We start from the raw sequence: 19,874 nt of genomic DNA on the forward strand, positions 1-19,874 counted from the left end.
GTTTGACCACATCGCTTGCTGTATCTGATCACAAAACGCCAGTTCACTCTCAGTCGCAATTCATCTAAGTGATGTTACACGGATAGTAAAGTGAGATGTTTCTATTACATTTAGAGTGGCTTTACACCAAGTTTTTTTTTTAAATAACTTAATAAAATACCTGTATTTTTCGTAGCAACACTAAGTGCCGGTTTTCGTGCCTATTGACCGTGCATACCCCTATATTGCATGCAGTCGTTGCTTAATACACGCCTCAGAAAATAGTATCGAGTGATTCACCCCACAATTTAAGCAAATCCTTTGAAATAACAAACACAATGGAGTGGTGCATATCGGTTCTATATACACGACCCATTAATAATGACGTAGAGCATTCTTTTATAAAAAAATTATGGAGAAACTTTATCTCTTTTTTGATGGATATTTATTTTATTAGGAGAATACTAGTCAACAATACACGATTTGTATGTAGCAATTTTCTAGGTTTCAATGAACAACATAACAAACGATGGGGACAAAACGGTAAGCTATTGTTATCAGGGACTATGTGAATGCTCATAAAACAGGCTTTTACAGCCTGAACAGTTCACTGGAAAGAATGATTTCTCTGTAGAAAGGCAGTGGACACTTTTGGTAATTACTCGAAATAATTATTAGCATAAAAACTTACTTGCTAACGAGTAATGTGGAGAGGTTGATAGTATAAAACATTGTGAGAAACGGCTCCCTCTGAAGTGGCATAGTTTTCGAAAAAGAAGTTGTTTTCCACGAATTTGATTTCGAGACCTTAAGTTTAGAGTTTGAGGTCTCTAAATAAAGCATCTGAAAGCACACAACTTCGTGTGACAAGGTTTTTTTCCCGACGACCTATCAAGCTGAAATTTTCACAGGTTTGTTATTTTATGCATATGTTGAGAGACACCAATTGACAATTACCAATAGTGTCCATTGTCTTTAATACTTTCATAATTATCAGTGAGTCTTCAGATTATGTTTTGTTTTAATTTGATATGAGAATCCTGAACTTTGTCTATGCAAAGAGAACTAAAAGTGGTAGGACAATATCTCTAAAAATGAGTCATATAAATATGTGTAACAGATGATAGTGAAGTAAAGCCAATCAGGTGGAACTTACCAACACCTCTCCTAATAGACGTTTATCGTGGCGTCTCCAACCTGGTCGTGTCCCTTGTATCGAATAACACTAATGAATGCTATTAATCATTTTGCAAATAGGAACCAGTTTATTTTGTTCTTCCAGCCTCAGTTTTGTTATACATTGATATAAATGGGGAAAATTCATAATGGATGCACCACGATCATCAAAGGTCTATTGGTTGTCTGTTATTATACGATGGACAACTATAGTTTCATATAGTTGATGTCATGTATTCCCCCGTTCAATCATTTTGAAAAAGAAGAGAAAAGAAAGCCGTTGTTCGAAGTTTCTGTCATAAGGTTTTTTCCTAATAAGATGATTAAAATAAACACACCTGTCAGCTGATCGAATACAAATTGACTAGAGTGGGATTTTAACCTGCAACTTCCAGATTAATGTGCCGGCCCGCTACCATTTTGGTCGTCCATGTATATCTCTTCTGCATTTAACAACAATGTAAACTCATCTCCTCATCCGTATGGTGATTTTTGAAAACAAAACATTAGCTATCATCTGCTTAGGCTTATCCAATTGATTTTTTTTTCACGAACCGCAGTCAATTTGTGACAAGTTATTGATAATGTTCACTGTTGAGTGCTTATCACAAACAGGTGCTCCCTGTGACCCAATAAAAACTCCATTGTTTTCACTGTATAACCTGACTTTAAATCCAATCAAGCGTTCATATATACGTTTACGTTGGTAACTCGACAGGACCCTTAAAGGCATTGGTCACTATTGGTAATTACTCAAAGTATCTTGTTAGCAAAAAACTTACTTGGTAACGAGCAATGGAGAGCCGTTGATAATATAAAACATTGTGGGAAACGGCTCCCTCTGAAGTAACGTAGTTTTCGTGAAAGAAGTAATTTTCCATCTAGAATATTTGAATTTGATTTCGAGACCTCCGAATTATTTTTTGAGATCTCGAAAATCTGAAACCACACAACTTCGTGTAACTTAAGGGTGATTTTTCTTCCATTACTATCTCGCAACGTCGGTCGATGACCAATTGAGTTCAAAATTTTCACAGGTTTGTTGTTTTGTGCTATGTTGAGATACACCAAGTGAGAAGACTGGTCTACAATAACCATAGTGTCCAGTGTCTTCAAGTTAGGACGTTAAGGCAAGGGTGCTTGCTTGTTGAAGATCGGTCACAAAAGTGCTGTCATAAACAACACTTGGAGAGCTTAGTGCTGAGGAAAGACATCTGAGTTAAAAACTTGACTCCAAAAACTTGACTCCATAAGTTGGCGTTCCGTGATAGTTCACAACGTATAAGGAAAGTCATGCAATTTCGAGGCATATTGTGCGGATTGTTAAATTTTACTTTTAAAACATCTTTCTTACCATATGCGTTTCATCATACAAAATGTTTCAAACGCATTTCATAGAACAACTAACAAAACAATCGCTTTCTTTAAATTTAGTATTTAACAAAATCGTGTAAGTACAACTATATAATACTCTAACCAAACCATGCCAGAAACCAGTGTCCTTAATGAAAATATACATGCAGGCACTGTAACAATGAGGGCACACTTCGGTTCGGCAATAAAATCGAGAAACATTGCTGTGCGACTGGTTTGTCACCTGTGCTTTACGTGTATGCATCTTACATTGTGTCGTCCTATGACATTATTAAGGGAATCAATGTGAGGTGAAGAGGTTTTCAACTAGTGGTTTAATCCCAACGAGGCCTGGTTCTTGATAATTTTACCGAGGCGAAGTCGAGTTCAACACACTTTGATTCCCATTCATAAATAACCTTTTCGGTCAAAAACATCATCACTTTTTGGTCAAACCCTCCAGCTATGAAATGGTAAAGCCCTCCGCCGCCCTCGGGTAAACAACTCCTTATAAGGGGATGCTGTGGGCGTCGCGCGTATCGCGTGATGTGGCACAACTGTTTCAGCCATTGCTCTCGACCAATAGGAATGAAGAAACTGTCCTAAAAGAACAGGTGCAAGCTCGCGTGTCACGCCCATGAATTAACACTTTTTACTGGTCATAAACAAACACACCCACGTGACGTGCTCTCCACCAACAGGAAAAGCGAAACTGTCTGAGGTATTATGAATGTTGGTTATCAATTCAATTATTAATGTTGTGTCATTACTTTCAAAACGGTTTAAGATCTCTTGAAACTCATGTTCTTATAAGTGTTTGTTGTCAACTCCTCGCTTTACTTTGTGTAAGACTATGCTTACTGTGTGCACGGTTCCCTTAAGTGCGTAGACGGCCGCCAAGATTTATGTCTGCCCCGGTCCCGAGTGTCCCGGGAGATTCTGTATATACACAGTTATGGGAAAATAACTTGGCTAAAGGAGGTTGATTCAGAAGAGGGCGCTATAAATACACAGAATCTCGGTGGGACATAATATCCGGCCACGCCTGTTGTAGGCCTTTACCTATAATAAACATGACGCTGGGGGATGGCATTACGTTTTGCTTGTTTTTGAGTGTGAAAGAGAAATTTGCATATCCACGATGGCGCCAACAGTTATACCACTGCATAATAACTATATATAAACTACTAAGTTAATTTATTTCTTTAAACTTGTTTAAAAATCTAAAAAAAGCGCGCAAGCACAAAATAAAAGGATGGTGAATGGAAAGAAAGAATAAATGTTAAAATTTGAAGTGACAAGAAAATCCTAAACAGGGCAAACTCACGCAGTCACTGGAGGTGACTACAAATCCGATCTATTTGCGAGGCCCAGGTCTGAGGTTGGATGTGAAAGTACGGGAAAAAAAACCACTGGCCCAATCTGAGTGATACTCCAAATGCAGTATAGATCAACAGAGTGGATATCAAGAAATACAAATAATTTTTATTTTGTTAAAACTACCCAAAAAGTTACCTTTACTTTGTTTGAATGACGACATTGAAAATTAACCACAAAGGTGTGGAACTTGTATCACTGGGCTGGCCCACATTCAAAACTAGAATATGTATTTATTGTCGAATGGCGTTAGATTGAATCATGATCAGTTGTTTGAAAAACAAGGCTTAGAAATGTGAAAAATAAGACAGCAAAAGATACCAACAAAAAGAACCAGAACATCAGGCTGTCAACAATTTTGGCAAATTCTTGCCAGGTCGGCCTGATGGAATTCTGCGGACGGCAGACGTGCCTCATAAACCAGACGACTCTTTCCGGTAAGGGCTTGTCGTGTGATGTATGGAACAGCCGTAGTACGTATACTGATGCGAAGATAGACGTGGATCCAACCGCCACCATGCAGAACAGGTACATAACTACACCGAAGAAACGAAAACAGTTTCAGTTTTTAAATAAGATTTGTCACATGATAAACCAATACATTTAAGACAATGGACACTATTGGTTATTGTCAAAATCCAGTCTTCTCACTTGGTGTATCTCAACATCTGCATAAAATAACAAACCTGTGAAAGTTTGAGCTCGATTGGTTATCGGAGTTGCGAGATATCTATGAAAGAAAAAACACCCTTGTCACACGAAGTTGTGTGCTTTCAGATGCTTGATTTCGAGACCTCAAATTCTAAACTTGAAGTCTCGAAATCAAATTCGTGGAAAATTACTTCTTTCTCGAAAACTACGTCACTTCAGAGGGAGCCGTTTTCTCACAATGTTTTATACTATCAACCTCTCCCCATTACTCGTTATCAAGTGAGGTTTATGCCGAAAATTATTTTGAGTAATACCAATAGTGTCCACTGCCTTTAAGCTGCACATCCAGGTTTTCAAAACCCTATAACAATACCTCAAAACAACACAAATGTTAATTATATTATGGTATTGACCACAGACAAAAGAAAGAACCTTTAGTTAAGGTTGGTGAGTGAGGCATTTAATTGGAGAGGGCAACTTAAAAACAAAAAAAAGTATATTGTCTCTTTCTAGACATTTGGTATTTCGATAGGAGATCGTGAATCTTTCCTTTTAAACCTACATGAAATAATTGAATGGATTTTTTGTTTTACTCTGTGGGGTTTCCTTAAGTTCATTTGTTTATTTACAAACTAATTTACATGTGATAACCTCATTTCAAACTAAGCGAAATTCCCTTTGAAGTGGTGGCACTACTGTTAGACACGGCGTAAAAGTGTGGAAAAAACGCGACTTCAACGTAAATTCACTTCCGCCCAAGGTTTGAAAAGGAGAAACACACAGTTTTTGCGCCCCCTTACCTACTGTCCGTCTAAGGGTTCTTTATGGGTGCGTTCGATTAGGTCTCTGGGTCTACCCCGCGGTGCTCACTCGGGTGAGCCCCTGACGAGAGCTAAACGCACGATCACTCACCGCTCTTGTAGTGACGTCATGTACCTAAGGCCAGCCCCCAAGTGACCCACTCCACAAGCAGGGCACTGGGGGCTCACCCGGGTGAGCCCCTGGAATGACGTCAAAGCTATTCGAACGCACCGGGGGCAGACCGGGACGACCCAGGGAAGCTAAACGAACGCACCCTATTGTTATGTGTGAGACCCGTACCCCTTATTGCACGCACGTCACAAAACGCGGAGACTGTGCCACGCTTACCATTTTGGTGGTCAATAGGCATGGTTTACGTGTTAACGTAGTCTTCGTTCCAAGACCATTGGTGTTGCCTGGTCACACACAACCAACGTTCCGATTATGCACAGCAAAAACTGTACACGCTTGTACGAACGCTAGCGGGCGCTCTGTTTCTCTGATTTAGATCTCACCATGGTCTTGGATATTTGCAACGACGGTTCTTAACTTTTTTATTGTTTTTCGTCAAATCTCCCCGACTTTCCGGCGGAGCCAATCAGAGGCTGCGTAGCGGTTGGCTCATGAATAATAATCAGTGTTGTGCATGCAGTGTACAATGCATGCGTTGCATGACTTTTGCTATACTCTGCATGTGTGTGTGGGTATACGTTTTTATCGGAGTATAATAATATCCAGATCAGTAGGATTTGAAACTTTGCATGGTGGAAATACGATATAGAATAAAGGTTTGCGGTAACACCACAAACCTTTCTATTAATATCCAGATACAGACTTCTGCATTGCCATGATGCAGTTTGAAATGCGATCGGGGGGTTATGCTCCCGACGTGACAGGGCCCAATTTCATGAAGCCTAGATTGGCACAACAATTTGCTTAGCACAAAATAGTATTGCTTAGCAGAAACTGGTTACTGAACCAATTTTTAATTAAATTTGAAATGTTGTAGACTTGTGGCTAGTGCCCAACTAAATTTTTGGATAGTGAAGAAATTTTGTACAGTATTTTCTGCCAAACAGATAACTGGTGGGCCCTGTAGTGTTACTCACAGTGAAAGTTGTTTAATCTTGGGGGAAGGAAATCTTGAGGGATTCAAAAGCACCCTTTAGAGAACGTATTTTGATACGTAAGCGTAGCTGCAGATCTTGGAACGTAAGCATAGCTTGACTCGGGATTGAATGCGTACCTTTTGATATTATAGCGTAACCTAAACGTATCTTGGAGTGTATAATAAGCGTAGCTGAGTAGCTGCGCAGCTTGGAACAAAACAATATCTTTTGGAGTGTAAGCATATCTTAAAATGTAAATGTAGCTGCGTATCTTGAAACGTAAGCGTAACCTCACATGGGATTGAAAGCGTACCTTTTGATACTATAGCGTAACTTGAAGGAAAATAAGCAGATCTAGGAATGTAAGCGCAGCTGAGTAGCTGCGTAGCTTGGAACGTTGACATATCTTTTGGAGCGTAAGCATATCTTGGAACGTAAGCGTAGCATCTTGGAACGTAAACGTAGCTGCGTATCTTGGAACGTAAGCGTAGCTTGACTCGGACTTGAAAACGTACCTTTTGATGTTATAGTGTAACTTGAAGGAACGTAGACTTAAGTGTATCTTGGAACGCAAACGCAGCCGAATAGTTGCGTAGCTTGGAACGTAACCATATAATATCTTTTGGAATGTAGTCGTAACCATATCTTTTGGAACAACTCATGGGAAATTGTGAATTTTGATTGCTTGTCGAGTGGCGACTGCTGCTATTCAACTCACTTGGTTAATTGTGCGGCTAAGACTACGTACTATGAAAGTAGTTGTGATCAAATTCCTGCTTGGTATAACCACTTTTGTCGCTCATGACTATTCACAGAAACTGTTTACAAAACACATGCAGACGTCAGTGACACAATCTTTCAATCATTTCAGATGCCCCTTCGGCAAACAATATGTCACACGATGCATCTGGGGCAGCGGGAGTAAGTTTCGCGACTAATATCGAAGTCGCAGTTATTTGAGGTGACTATAGTCAGGTCATAAATTCCACTAGTTGCCCAATTTAATCATTACCTCAAAAATAGCTCTTCATTCACAGAATTAAAAATAATACTTTGTTTGACAAAATTATGCTTTGAAGGAATTTTGTTTTATCATTATTTTTATTTCAACCTTTTATAAAAAATTCTCATAATTTTGTTAAGCTACTCACACAATAACACTGTCAATATAACAAAATGCGGTATGTGACGTTTTGACATCATCAACATTACCTGAAAACTCATAACAAAAAGAAATTAGGGGGCCATGAAACAAAATGGAGCAATTGGAACGTTGCGATCATAAGAAACAACGGATTCGACACCCGCAAGCTGGGAGTTCATGCGCCCGGGATTTAACACCTTCAACCCCCACGAGACACGGCATGGGCGGTACGTGATATTCCACAAGGCTTACGTTCCGATTGCTCCACGCCGTGGGGCCATACAAGCGTCCGTTGGTTACACGGACTCTCTGAATGCTAATCTTACATTCGATTTTTGACCATTATTTACTATTTCAAATCGTCACGTATCCATAATCTGAATAGGTAGTCTATACTTGAAATTTCACTGTTTTCCCTTTGATAGGTCTCTCTGTCCTTACTCTATGCTTTGAGCAAAGATTCATAAAAATAGAGCGCCGATCATATTGACCTTTGACTCGATCTAGTTTGAATAGTCATCTTCAATTCGTCACGTGATATGAATATTGCATACATTAAAAGTCATTTACATAGTCTGGCCACGCCTTCAATTTGCAAATATCCAAGACTTGGTGAGCACAGACATGGTGAGATCCGGAAATCAGAGAAACAGAGCGCCCGCTAGCGTTCGTTCATTACAAGCGTGTACAGTTTTTGCTCTGCATAATCGGAACGTTGGTTGTGTGTGACCGCGCAACACCAATGGTCTTGGAACCAAGACTAGTGTTAACGCCGCGTCGCCTAAAATGTGCACTTCACCATGACTTCACTGAACAAGGCACAGTGACGTTGACCACCAAAATGGCGCATCCAAGATTATGTTGATGATGACGTCAGGTGAATTGGGTCAATACCAACCTATCTATGAACTTACCGACTACGGGTACATCGATGCCTTGTGGGGGCATAGCGCCCGATATGAGCTGCTCAAAGAGTATGAAGGCTAAAAGGTTGGTCATACCAAGTGATATCTTCTCCCCGGATTCGGGCGGTATGCAAAATACCAACAAGGAAATCGTCGTAAGAAACACTGATGGAATAATCATACTGAAGACATAGAACATGGATGCCCTCTTCAACGTCAACCTGTAAACCACACGGGAGAAAGGAGCCTCGCAACACATGTAATAGATTGATTCTTGAGACGACTCGACCTTCTGGAGACTCCACACCCCATTGTTGCTGAATATGTGATGATAGGAGTCGTCATCATTGTCGAAACGGGAGAGATTCATTTTAGCAGAGTCGTAAACCAACGACAAGAAAGAGGCCTTACAATGCTGAACATCGAACGGGAACTTGCTGACTTTCACAGCGCAGTATATTTTAAACATGATGGGTGCGTGCCACTGAACGGTTCCATCTGAGGTAACCCACAGCTCTACCTCATCTATTGTTAAGAACTCGAAGGCGACACTGGAAAGGAAAATTGGAAATAAACATATTTGTAAATAGCGCTTTATACCCATCAGAAGCGATTTCAACATTTTTACCTCGGTCACTGTGGGCCTTTTAATCCATTCCTTAAAGGAACACGTTGCCTTGGATCCGTCGAGTTGGTCTTTGGAAAGCGTTTGTAACCGTTTGTTATAAAATGCATATGGTTAGAAAGATATTTTAAAAGTAGAACCAGTGATCCACTAAAGTATTGCTCAAAATTGCGTGGTTTTCCTTTTACTTCGTTCACAAACACGGTCTGCCACTTATGTGAGTCAAATTTTTGACTCAGTTCGCACAGTAAAAGGAAAACCACGCAATTTGGAGGCAAACTTGTGTGGAACATTTGATTCTACTTTTAAAACATCTTTCCAACCATATGCATTTAATTTAAAAAAAAAAACCGGTAACAAACGCTTTTTATAGACCAACTCGTCCGATCCAAGGCAACGTGTTCCTTTAAACCATCTAAGCTCCCTGGGGAGTATGCGTGTGCAATGGTGCAACGTGCTACTAAGCTAAACCAATCACAAGAACCATTTCTGCCCTCACAGGGAGGTACTGGATTACTCATGGGTGGATAGAAGAAAATTATAGTTAAGTGTCCTTTTTTAGGGACACAAGTGTCACGACCAGAACTTGAACCAACACTCTGCTGAACAAAAACACCAGAGCTTGATGAGTTTGGTGCTCTTATACCGCTCGACATGATACCCAAAGTGTCTTTAAGAAAACAGAACATGTTTTAGGTTGAACGATTTATTGAATGTTACCCTAAACCCAAAACAAAACCACAAAATTTAAATATTTTGTATGAAAACTGGTAAAAGAAGTAACGCACAATAGAACAATTACACCCTTTGTTTTTTGACGAGATTAACTTTTACTTACTTTTGGAGCAACTTGAGTTTGGGTATCCAGATGTCCGATTCTGATACGAAAATCTCATTAACTCCATCGTAGTTGTCAGGGTTCCAGACCAGGTATTCGTCCTTCCATGTCTGTACACAGTTGGATAAAAGGATAACACCTGGCAATATTAATGAAAATATTCATTTAAATTCACATTTATTTTAAAACATGTCAAAAACAGCATTGCAGACAGAATGCATACATTCATAGAAAAGACAGTATGTACAGATAGGCCGATTTGATAAGCCGAGGTTTGTAGTATCGTGAAATGACTTTATGGAAACGAAGGCAAAGGATAAAGGTCAACATCGGAGCTTCACCGTGAACGACTTTTTGTTATTTTCTAACTTACCATCTTTAGCCATCCGTTCACTGTCAACTGCTGTTTAGGTTCATTCTGCAAAAAGAAATGTGCAAAGTATGAAAATCAAGGTGTGACTGTGCAATAAGACGACATTCGATGACGTGTTCTTTTGTTGTACACCAATTGCTATTCAGAATATTTGAATTTACGGTTCGCGTAAAAGTGCGATGTATGTCGGCTACGGCTTAGTCTTGGTGCAAGACGTTTCTCGTTACCCTTTAACGCACAGCAGCACGGCCAACTCACCAACAGCGCCCGCATCGACTAACCTGACTTAGCCCACTCACCGCCCCGCGGTCTCTCGGGCGCCCTATGTGGTGGGCACTGTTGGTGAGTTGGCCGCGTTGTGCGTGAAAGGAAAACGAGAACCGTCTTGCACCAGGACTAGCTACGGCTATGCGGCTAAATGGATCGCCCGTCGTCATGAATTGAAGTAGTGGACGTCCGTAGCAACATCCATAACAACAGTCCTAGCCGCCAATTTGAAAAGGCTCGATAATGTGTCATTGCGGCCGGGAAACAATTTGTTCTGCTTTACGAAATTGCCACTGTCGTAGTGCTTTTCAATTTTGAATTGTGTTCTGCTTCTAAATCAATTAAAAAAAACTTAAAAAACAGCAGGGCAACTTTTTAGGATGGCAATTCTAACGTGTACAAGAAGAAAACAATATTTGCGGTCGATGTCTAAAGGAGTGTATATCCCAAACTATACATGCACTTGAAAAAGTGGAAAATAAGTAACAATTGTTGTTCGTTTTAAAATTGAAGACAAATATTTGTAATGACTTACAAACTCAACAATTTGAGCAATCAGGAGACGGATGGCAACGTGAACTGCCTTTGAGGAGTTTACCAACGGTCTTGTGTTCCGAGGGCCGTATTTGCTGAGAAGGTGAGTCACGACGCTCTTTTCTGATGCCGAGGAGACAAGTGTCACTACATAAAGGAGGTTTAACTCATCATCAGTGGTAAAAGACGACAAGCACCAACTACGAACTGATCTTTAATGGGCACTGGGGTGGATTTGCACAAAGAGTTAAGACTAGTCTTACCTCGAGTTAGGACGAGTTACTCGTCCTAACTTAGGACTAGCCGTACGTTTTGTATATCTTCTAGGACTAGACCTAAGTTAGGAAATCGACCACAGAACACGATTTGTAATTGTCAAATACCAGTGTTCTTAATAATAATAATATTTGTTCGGGCAAACACATCAACAGGCACATGTACACATTAAAAATATTTTCTTTTTAAACAAGGTAAAACGACAGTGGGGTGCCCAGGAGAGCATAAAAGTTTTAATAAAATAACTATTTCCAAAAGGCGTATGTCTCCTAAATCCCCCAAAACACATTAAGTCTAGACATCAACAAGTTTCTTGAGCTTACATAAAAATACGGTAAGGGGACACATATGAATTTTTTAACAGGTCATTAGGCAAGTTACACTTGGTGTATCCCAACAAATGCACAAAATAACAAACCTGTGAAAAGTTGCGAGAGAATAATGGAAGAAAAAACACCCTTGTTGCACAAGTTGTGTACTTTCAGTTGCTTCAAATCCAGACCTCAGAAATTAAATTCAAATATTTTAGCGAGTACTTCAGAGGGGCCGTTTCTCACAGCTCTTCATCGTCGTTACCAAATAGGTTTTTATGCTAACAATTATTTTGCGTAATAACGAGCAGTGTACAGAGCCTTTAAAGCAATTAGACACTTTCGGTAAACAGTATTGTCCAAGGCCCACACATCGTGTGTCACAACTTATATATATAAAATAACAAACCTGTGATTTTTTTGCTCACTGTAATCGGAGTCGGAAAAAAATAACGGGAAAACCCACCCTTGTTTCCGCACGTTGCGCCGTGTCATGACATGTGTTTAAAATAAATCCGTAATTCTCGATATCGAGAATTGATATACTTTTAATGTTTTCTAAAAAAGTGAAGCATTTCATGGAATAATATCTCAAGAGAAGTCTTTCACCATTACCTTCTGTAAACCATGTAAGTTATTTGTAAATGTGTGAACTTTTTCAATGGCTTTAAAGGGAAAGTTATACGTTTGGATTTTTAGAACCATTCGATCGTTCCAATCCTAAATGTTGATGTCGGCCTATACAAAAAAAACTAACTTGAGTGTGAAAATATTAATTTAATAGTTGATCCCTGTTTTGGAGATACCGCCAAAAATTCCAAGGCGAATATGTCCACGCATGGAGACTCATCCCTATGAGGAACACACACTTGGAAAAACGTTACTGTAGATCTGAAGATAAACAAGGAACGTCGTACAACTAGAATTCGTCAGAACAACTTCACACAGAGAGTCTGTAATGTTTGGAACAAACTACCAGCTGCAGTTGTTCATTCTCATTCAACTAACATCTTCAAAAATGGCATTGATGAGTATCTTACCAAAAACATTGACATGTACAGTTTTGCAGGATGTTTACCACAGGATATATGGAAATATTAAGTTCATTCTCTTCTGCTCTCACATTTGACTTTGCTACTTCCATTGCATTCAGTACTTTTGCAGTAAGTTTTGTGTGAATATGGATGGGCGTTTTATAAGGCTTCATTTAGCCTTCATTATGCAGAGCCCGAATCTACAGGTAAATAGGTAAACAGGTAGTAACGCTTCTCAGATTTAAATTTGGGGCATAAAAACTGATATATTTTTACACTTCAAAACGCTTTATACCGCCGAAAGCTATTGTATTTTCAACCAAATAAGTTTTACCACCTGATAAATATACACAGACACAAGGATTTGTTGTTGTAGTGAACTCTGCCAAGAGTTAATTTATTCCGTACTCTGAATTCGGTGGTGAAACGCCAATTCATATTAATATAAGGGATTTCCCTTTATTTAATTCCATCCAGTGATATCCACACTCATAAAGAAGTGAACCAGTTCCCATTATAATACACTTTGCGACCAATTCGCAAAGGGTCCCAATTCCTCACTTTGCGAACGGTAAATTTCCAATCCGCAAAGGTTCCCACTTCTCGGCGATTTACCAAAGAAGGTACCAGACTAATTACAATTATTATAATTATAAATGCACTCATTGACTGGAGAAAACTCCGGGTCAATGAGGTTTCCACTTCCAGCGAGTTGCCAAGAAGGTACCAAATTAATCTACTTCTTTATATACAATCACATCATTTTATTACCACCATATTTATCCATATCAATTCACATAAATTAATTTACCACTTCCTCACAGGCTACAATGCCTATTAGCTTCTTGTTTATAGGAACAACCTAAACTTACCGCCAAAGCAAATTTTGATATAAAAATTTGCCCAAACACCCCCTTTTTTATTTTTTTTTTATTTTTTTTTTAACAAAACTTTCTCCGAGTGTGAAGTGGAGAACCTCAACCCGTCTGATAAATTTTGATGGAACCAAATGAATCATGTCTTGCCAGTACGCACCTTCCGGGAAGGGTTAATGAGATGGGGGTGTTTTATAACAGGTGCGTTTTGCATCTCCCGAAGTATCTTCTTTGCATACATATTTAAATCCCAAGTGCAGCGTTTTTGTGCCCTCCTTTAACTTTACCTTGATACTTCACTCTTAACAAAATGTCTGACCAAATTAACCGTGTGTTGGGTAGGATGTTCCTAATTACCTTTAGGCTCTCTTTACCCTATGTCTACTCTGTCCCGAATTTTCCTTCAAGATATCTTTGGTCCCTAGATATAACACTATTGTCGTCGGGACCTCGCCTTTTGCCAGGTATCTCCTGAGCCTAGTACCAGCCGTCCAGGCGTGCCCCAGACGAGTCTTTCCATGTCACTGTACCACCACTGTGTCGCTGCTGTGGCGAATGATACTGTCCCAGTACCCACGTTCTTGCTTCGGATTGATGAACATCTTTAGGCTCCCTGTTACCCTATGTCTTATCTGTCCCGAATTTTCCTTCACGATATCTTTGGTCCTTATATGTAACACTATTGTCGTCGGGACCTCGCCTTTTGCCAGGAGTCTCCTGAGCCTAGTCCCAGCCGTCCAGGCGTGCCCCAGACACGCCTTTCCATGTCACTGTACCTCCACCGTGCCGCTGCTGTGGCGAATGATACTGTCCCGGTACCCACGTTCTTGCATCGGATTGATGAACATCTTTAGGCTCCCTTTTACCCTATGTGTTATCTGTCCCGAATTTTCCTTCAAGATATCTTTGGTCCTTAGATGTAACACTATTGTCGTCGGGACCTCGCCTTTTGTCGTATCTCCTGAGCCTAGTCCCAGCCGTCCAGGCGTGCCCCAGACACGCCTTTCCATGTCACTGTACCACCACTGTGCCGCTGCTGTGGCGAATGACACTGTCTCCGATAAACATCTGTATAAAAACAAATTCGAAGAAAAACAGCCTGGGTAATCTGTTCTGACCAATATTTTATCTTGTCAAAGTCTTGTATGTAGTTGAAAATGTTGTACACATTTTGTTAACAACCAACTCAACATTCACCAATCTTGTAAATGATTATTTATCTTAAACAGCAATATGCTAATTAAAGAAGCGGTTGTCTACACTGCTTATTTATGACCTTGCTACAAGCTACCCCCTTTTAGACAATTGAAAACATAAGTCTGACCTAATGTAGGATTCAAGTGCTCCAGACTTCCATCTCCCCATACTTTTGATTTGTTCCTCCCGAACCCCAAACATATCCGGCAACTATGAACTGAAAAGGGTATGGGGTTTACCTGATGGCCTTAATCCCTACTTTAAGATGTGATTAACTTGTCTGGCTGACATAGGGTTCCCCCCTCAATGTACAAACGGTGAAGTATTGGCATTCCTGTCAATAGAAATGCTACTTGCAAATTCCCTTCCTGATTAAAGGAAATATCACCAATACGCAACGCCCGGGAATTTGCCATCGTGAGTTGTAAACTCACTCACCCTCAGAATAACCGAAAAGCGCAACCAAGAATGCTGCTTTTAACAGCAGAGCTTCATATGCTTTAAACATTAACTATGCTACTTTAATAAAGGTCATATAGGTTAAAATATGGTATGTCTGCAAGCTTTGCTGCAACCGGATGAAGATGTCTGTTAGCTATGCTGCAACCGGAGCAACTGATTCCTTTTTAATCATTCATCTTCTCTTTTCATCTTCACACTCTTCTACGTTTGCATCGAACATTTTTGTCTTCACTGTAAAATTTACACCCTGTAATTGAACCTATTTTTAATCATGCATCTTGTCATTTCATGTGTATGCTGTTACATTTTAATCCAACATTATAATGGGTTACTTTTTGTAACCACTTTACGAATTGTTATCTTCACTGCCAATAATTACACCCTGTAACTTGAATAACCGGATCACTCGATCATTTTTAATCATGCGTCTTCTCATCTCATGTACATACTCTGTACGTTTAGTCCCACATTATAATGTTTGTTACTTTTTGTAACGACCGAATTTTCGTCTTCACTGACAATAATTACACCCTGTAACTTGAATAACCGGATCAACTGATAATTTTTAATCATGCGCCTTTGTTGTTCATATACGTAAGCTTTACGGTTTAGCCCGCCTCCATTGTTCGTTACATTTTGTACCGAAATTTTTACGACACAATGTGTCATTGCCATGGGACATCAGTGCTGTGTTGACCGCCAGATACGAAAAACCAACCGATATTGGAAACGTACACCTGATCTATGCAAATCAACGCTTTCAGGTTCAAGCTAGTACTGACCTCCCTGCTAAGCTATGGTAGCTGCTACTGTTACCGATGATACTTAAACTATATAACGACAAAAAAAGGACTAAATTAACAAAGCTTTAATGTGTATATTGATAGCATAGCCAGATAAGCCTTACCCTGGGTACCGCACCCAGTCCTATTCAATGTTCCCGCCAAACCATTGAACCGTGTAACTCTTTATACTAATTCGCCTCAGGACCCAACCGAATAATTCAATATTTTGCAGACTGGCGGTAAAAACTAACCAGACTGCTCAGCACTGGAAATGTAATGGAACATCTTGAATCTTGCCGAGGGTCCAAGCGTCTACAATCCTCTTTCATCTTAGAAACAATGAAACTACCCGTGGGATCCTCCCATTTGTGCAATTTATGAACATATGAAATATAACTGCAAGCATAGAGAATCACACTGGATTCACCAACTCAAGACAGTCAAGCCCTTTGGACTAAACATAAACACTGGTGTTAAATAACTTCCCGTTACCCCCACTTCACTTCTGCTTGAGAACTATAATGTTGTTTATATTCTGTAACTCAAGTATAAATTAATTTTTTAAGTTGTCCTGTATATTTGTTACTATAACTATCTCATGTAAGTAACCCCCCTTCTTTTTTCCACAGGTCCCTCATACCTATTTTTAATACCATCGTACTTTTGATCTTGTTTTTCTCTATTAATTGACCATTGTTAATTGCATCATGATGCAACTTCTCTAATTTTCTCTAATGTTCTCTAATTCTACCCTTTCATGTTTCCCTGCATTGTTAACGAACAATGCATTTACCACTTTTATGGTCCAGTAATCCATCCTTTCATATGAAACCTCCTTTGTCCTCGCCATTCTACTCGTATTGGTTCATAGACACCAATTGTTTCTGAAATAGAAAGTTTTGATTGGCTGTTATTTTCCCGCTTCTTTCTTTCCCGCTTCTTTCTTCATTTAATCCATTTCCCCTCTCTTTTTCTATGAATGGATATGTATTTGTTTGTACTTGTTTTATGCCTCTTAACTAGGTCCGGTTTGGATCGAAAGCTAAGGCCATCTATACCACCCTATTCATTAAACATATGAAATACCAGATACGTATGTACAAATGGAAGAAGATGCAAAGGTCTTTAATTTTAATATTATGCATTAGGCTACCCCTTGATTTATGGAAGCTGGCCATTTAGTGCCTAATAATGATCAATCATTCCGAAAGGTAATAATGAAACTTGGTATTGCCCTTCTATTCTTTATGTACACTTTGTTCTAGAGCTTGATTAACACATGGTGCTGTGACGTGCAATGCCCATAATTCATCGTCAATTATGCCCATGATCTAACTGGTGTTAATTGCTGCCTCATTCTAAAAGTGCGCCATCCCCCCTTATTGGACGAGCTGCTGCTCTCTGTGCGTACGATCTGACACTATTTCAATAGTTCCATGTGTTCTATGGAGATGAGCTCGCAAATACACTGCTACATACGTCAAAAAATGCAGAAGTCCATGTAATGTATAGAAGTAATTGGACGCCTGTGTTTATTATCTTTCCATATTATAAAACCCCCTCGTTTACAGCCAGCAAGAATTATTGTGTCTTGACCGCTATTTGTACTACTAAAGGGTCACTCTGCTTTATAAGATCACAGCGAAATCCACAAACTCGCTATGAATAATCTTAAAAATTTTAAGGTTAGCGGTAGGCTATTTGTACTACTATAGGGTCACTCTTCTTTATAAGATCACAGCAAAATCCACAAACTCGCTATGAATAATCTTAAAAATTTTAAGGTTAGCGGTAGGCCCTCGCCCAATTCGCTACAAACCGATATCAATGGATTAAAGGGAGTTGATGGTTAATTCATATGCTGCATGTTATCCGCCATCAGTATGCTTCAAGAGCCCGCTGTGCAATCAATGGACCCCCACATGCAACTGCTCCCTACTGTACTTATTTTGCACCCTGCATTTGAAAGTTGGGCACCACCCAGTTCTATTGAAGATGATGTCCCTCCTAACCTACTACATGCCCCATCCCTGTTATGTATGGAATACCCTGAATATTGACTAGAGTTTGCCAAGTTGTACACTAAACTACTAGGCTTACTTATTCCTGATTGGCCTGACTGACACAAGCTCTGACTAACTTTCATACTAAACGGCAAGCTGCCAGAAAAATTATGATTGTCCGCCCTTTCTTGTCCTTGTGTACCTGTACTCATGCTTTGAGAATGTTGTTCCGTTATACCCCGAGTTACGTGTAAAGGCCATGAAATATCCTGACTATTAATCTGTGGGATGTTCGCAATTATTGGCCCTTTATACATACTAGATGTTTGAAACCTTTCCGTATTCACGGTACTCGTGTTACCTACTAGCGTTACTGTTGGGGCTGTACTTGCCCTAGCATTAGGTCTGAAAATGTAGCGACTCACCCATTTGGCCCGGCTAGTAAGCCATCGGCTTCACCACTCTCTGTAGCCGCCCATCTTCGCCCTCCTCATCAGGTATCACTTGGATTTCTTCAATGCGGTTCCCACTTCCAGCGAGTTGCCAAGAAGGTACCGAATTTTGCGAAAATATACAATCTATCTTAACTCCTCGGTGGCAGAATATTCAATGACGGTTCCCAGAAAGACAAGCACCCTTTCCCCAAATGCATTGCTTTGGTTGGTTGAAAAGAACAATGGAACCACGTCTGAATGCGCCCTGACAATCCCAATCGCTTATAGCCCAGCCTGTGCAACCTGACTATAATTATGCATATTTCCTGGTGTTAAATCGGTTTACTGCGTTACGCATTAAACCCTATTATTGCCGTTTTTCAAGAGTCAGTGATTACCAAGCGTATATGCCTTCCCTTGAAGTGTCTCATAAACGGCCTCTAGAAATTCATGTTAGTAAAAAAATGAATTCCACACTATGAATTTTTTTGTTTTAAGGAAAATACTATTGTTGACCAAAAAATATGCACCGGACTTATATGCCGCTATTAAATGACGCATATTATTGCCATGTCACCATCAGCATCATACACGAGCCAGCAAGAAGAAACTTTTGTCCAGCACACTCGTTTGTGTTTCGCAGAATGGGGTTGTACTATATTCTATAAATAAAAATAGAACTGACGAAAACCTGAAGTCTTTTGTCCGACTCACCTGTCATGTAGCTACACGCCAACAGGACCACGGAGAAGCTGAATTTATTCCATCTAGCCATGATGAGATTATATTCCCTCTGCCCATGTGATGTTACCACTCGCCAATAATTCGCAATATCGCGATGATGCATGTAGCATAATGACGAACGTGAATCTGTATATACTGTCTTATTAAGTGATTAAGTGCAGTTACGAGTTGATGCTTTTTCCCATGTTAAAGGCAGTGGACACTATTGGTAATTAATCAAAATAATTTTTAGCATACAAACTTACTTGGTAATGAGCAAAGGAGAGCTGTTGATAATAGAAAACAGTTTGAGAAAGGGCTCCCTCTGAAGTAACGTTAGTTTTCGAGAGAGAATTAATTTTTCCACGAATTTGATTTCAAGACTTTGAAGTTAGATTTTGAGGTCTCGAAATCAAGCATCTGAAAGCACACAACTTCGTGTGACGGTTTTTTTTTTTTCTTCCATTATTATCTCGCACTATTATTAATAGTTAAACGACCAATTGAGTTAAAATAATTGTAAAAGGTTGTTATTTTGTGCACATGTTGAGATTCACCAAGAGAAAAGACTGGTCTTTGACAATAACCAAAAGTGTCTAGTGTATTTAATCCTTGCGTAATGTGTGACCTTGACAATGGCGT

General features: G+C 39.6%; 1 protein-coding gene across 1 annotated transcript; it reads right to left on the bottom strand.

Moving 5' to 3' along the window:
• Nucleotides 1-4,234: 4,234 nt before the first annotated feature.
• Nucleotides 4,235-19,284, bottom strand: LOC139943608 (neuronal acetylcholine receptor subunit alpha-7-like). The gene is made up of 6 exons (XM_071940366.1): nucleotides 19,224-19,284; nucleotides 11,134-11,279; nucleotides 10,332-10,376; nucleotides 9,959-10,068; nucleotides 8,489-9,046; nucleotides 4,235-4,421 (listed from the first exon to the last, which is right to left on the bottom strand). The coding sequence occupies exons 1-6, from the start codon at nucleotides 19,282-19,284 to the stop codon at nucleotides 4,235-4,237; spliced, it is 1,107 nt and encodes a 368-aa protein (XP_071796467.1).
• Between the last annotated feature and the right edge of the window lie 590 nt (nucleotides 19,285-19,874).

This window comes from Asterias amurensis, chromosome 1 (assembly GCF_032118995.1).
Source record: "Asterias amurensis chromosome 1, ASM3211899v1".
Taxonomy (NCBI): Eukaryota; Metazoa; Echinodermata; class Asteroidea; order Forcipulatida; family Asteriidae; genus Asterias; species Asterias amurensis.

Coding starts and splice junctions, on each gene's coding strand:
- LOC139943608 (XM_071940366.1), bottom strand. CDS start 19,284: ATGGCTAGATGGAATAAATTCAGCTTCTCCGTGGTCCTGTTGGCGTGT. Junction 9,047..9,958: donor AAACTCAAGTTGCTCCAAAA/GTAAGTAAAAGT, acceptor TTTCCTTTCCAG/TGTCGCCTTCGAGTTCTTAA. Junction 4,422..8,488: donor GTCGGTAAGTTCATAGATAG/GTTGGTATTGAC, acceptor TCTTCGGTGTAG/TTATGTACCTGTTCTGCATG.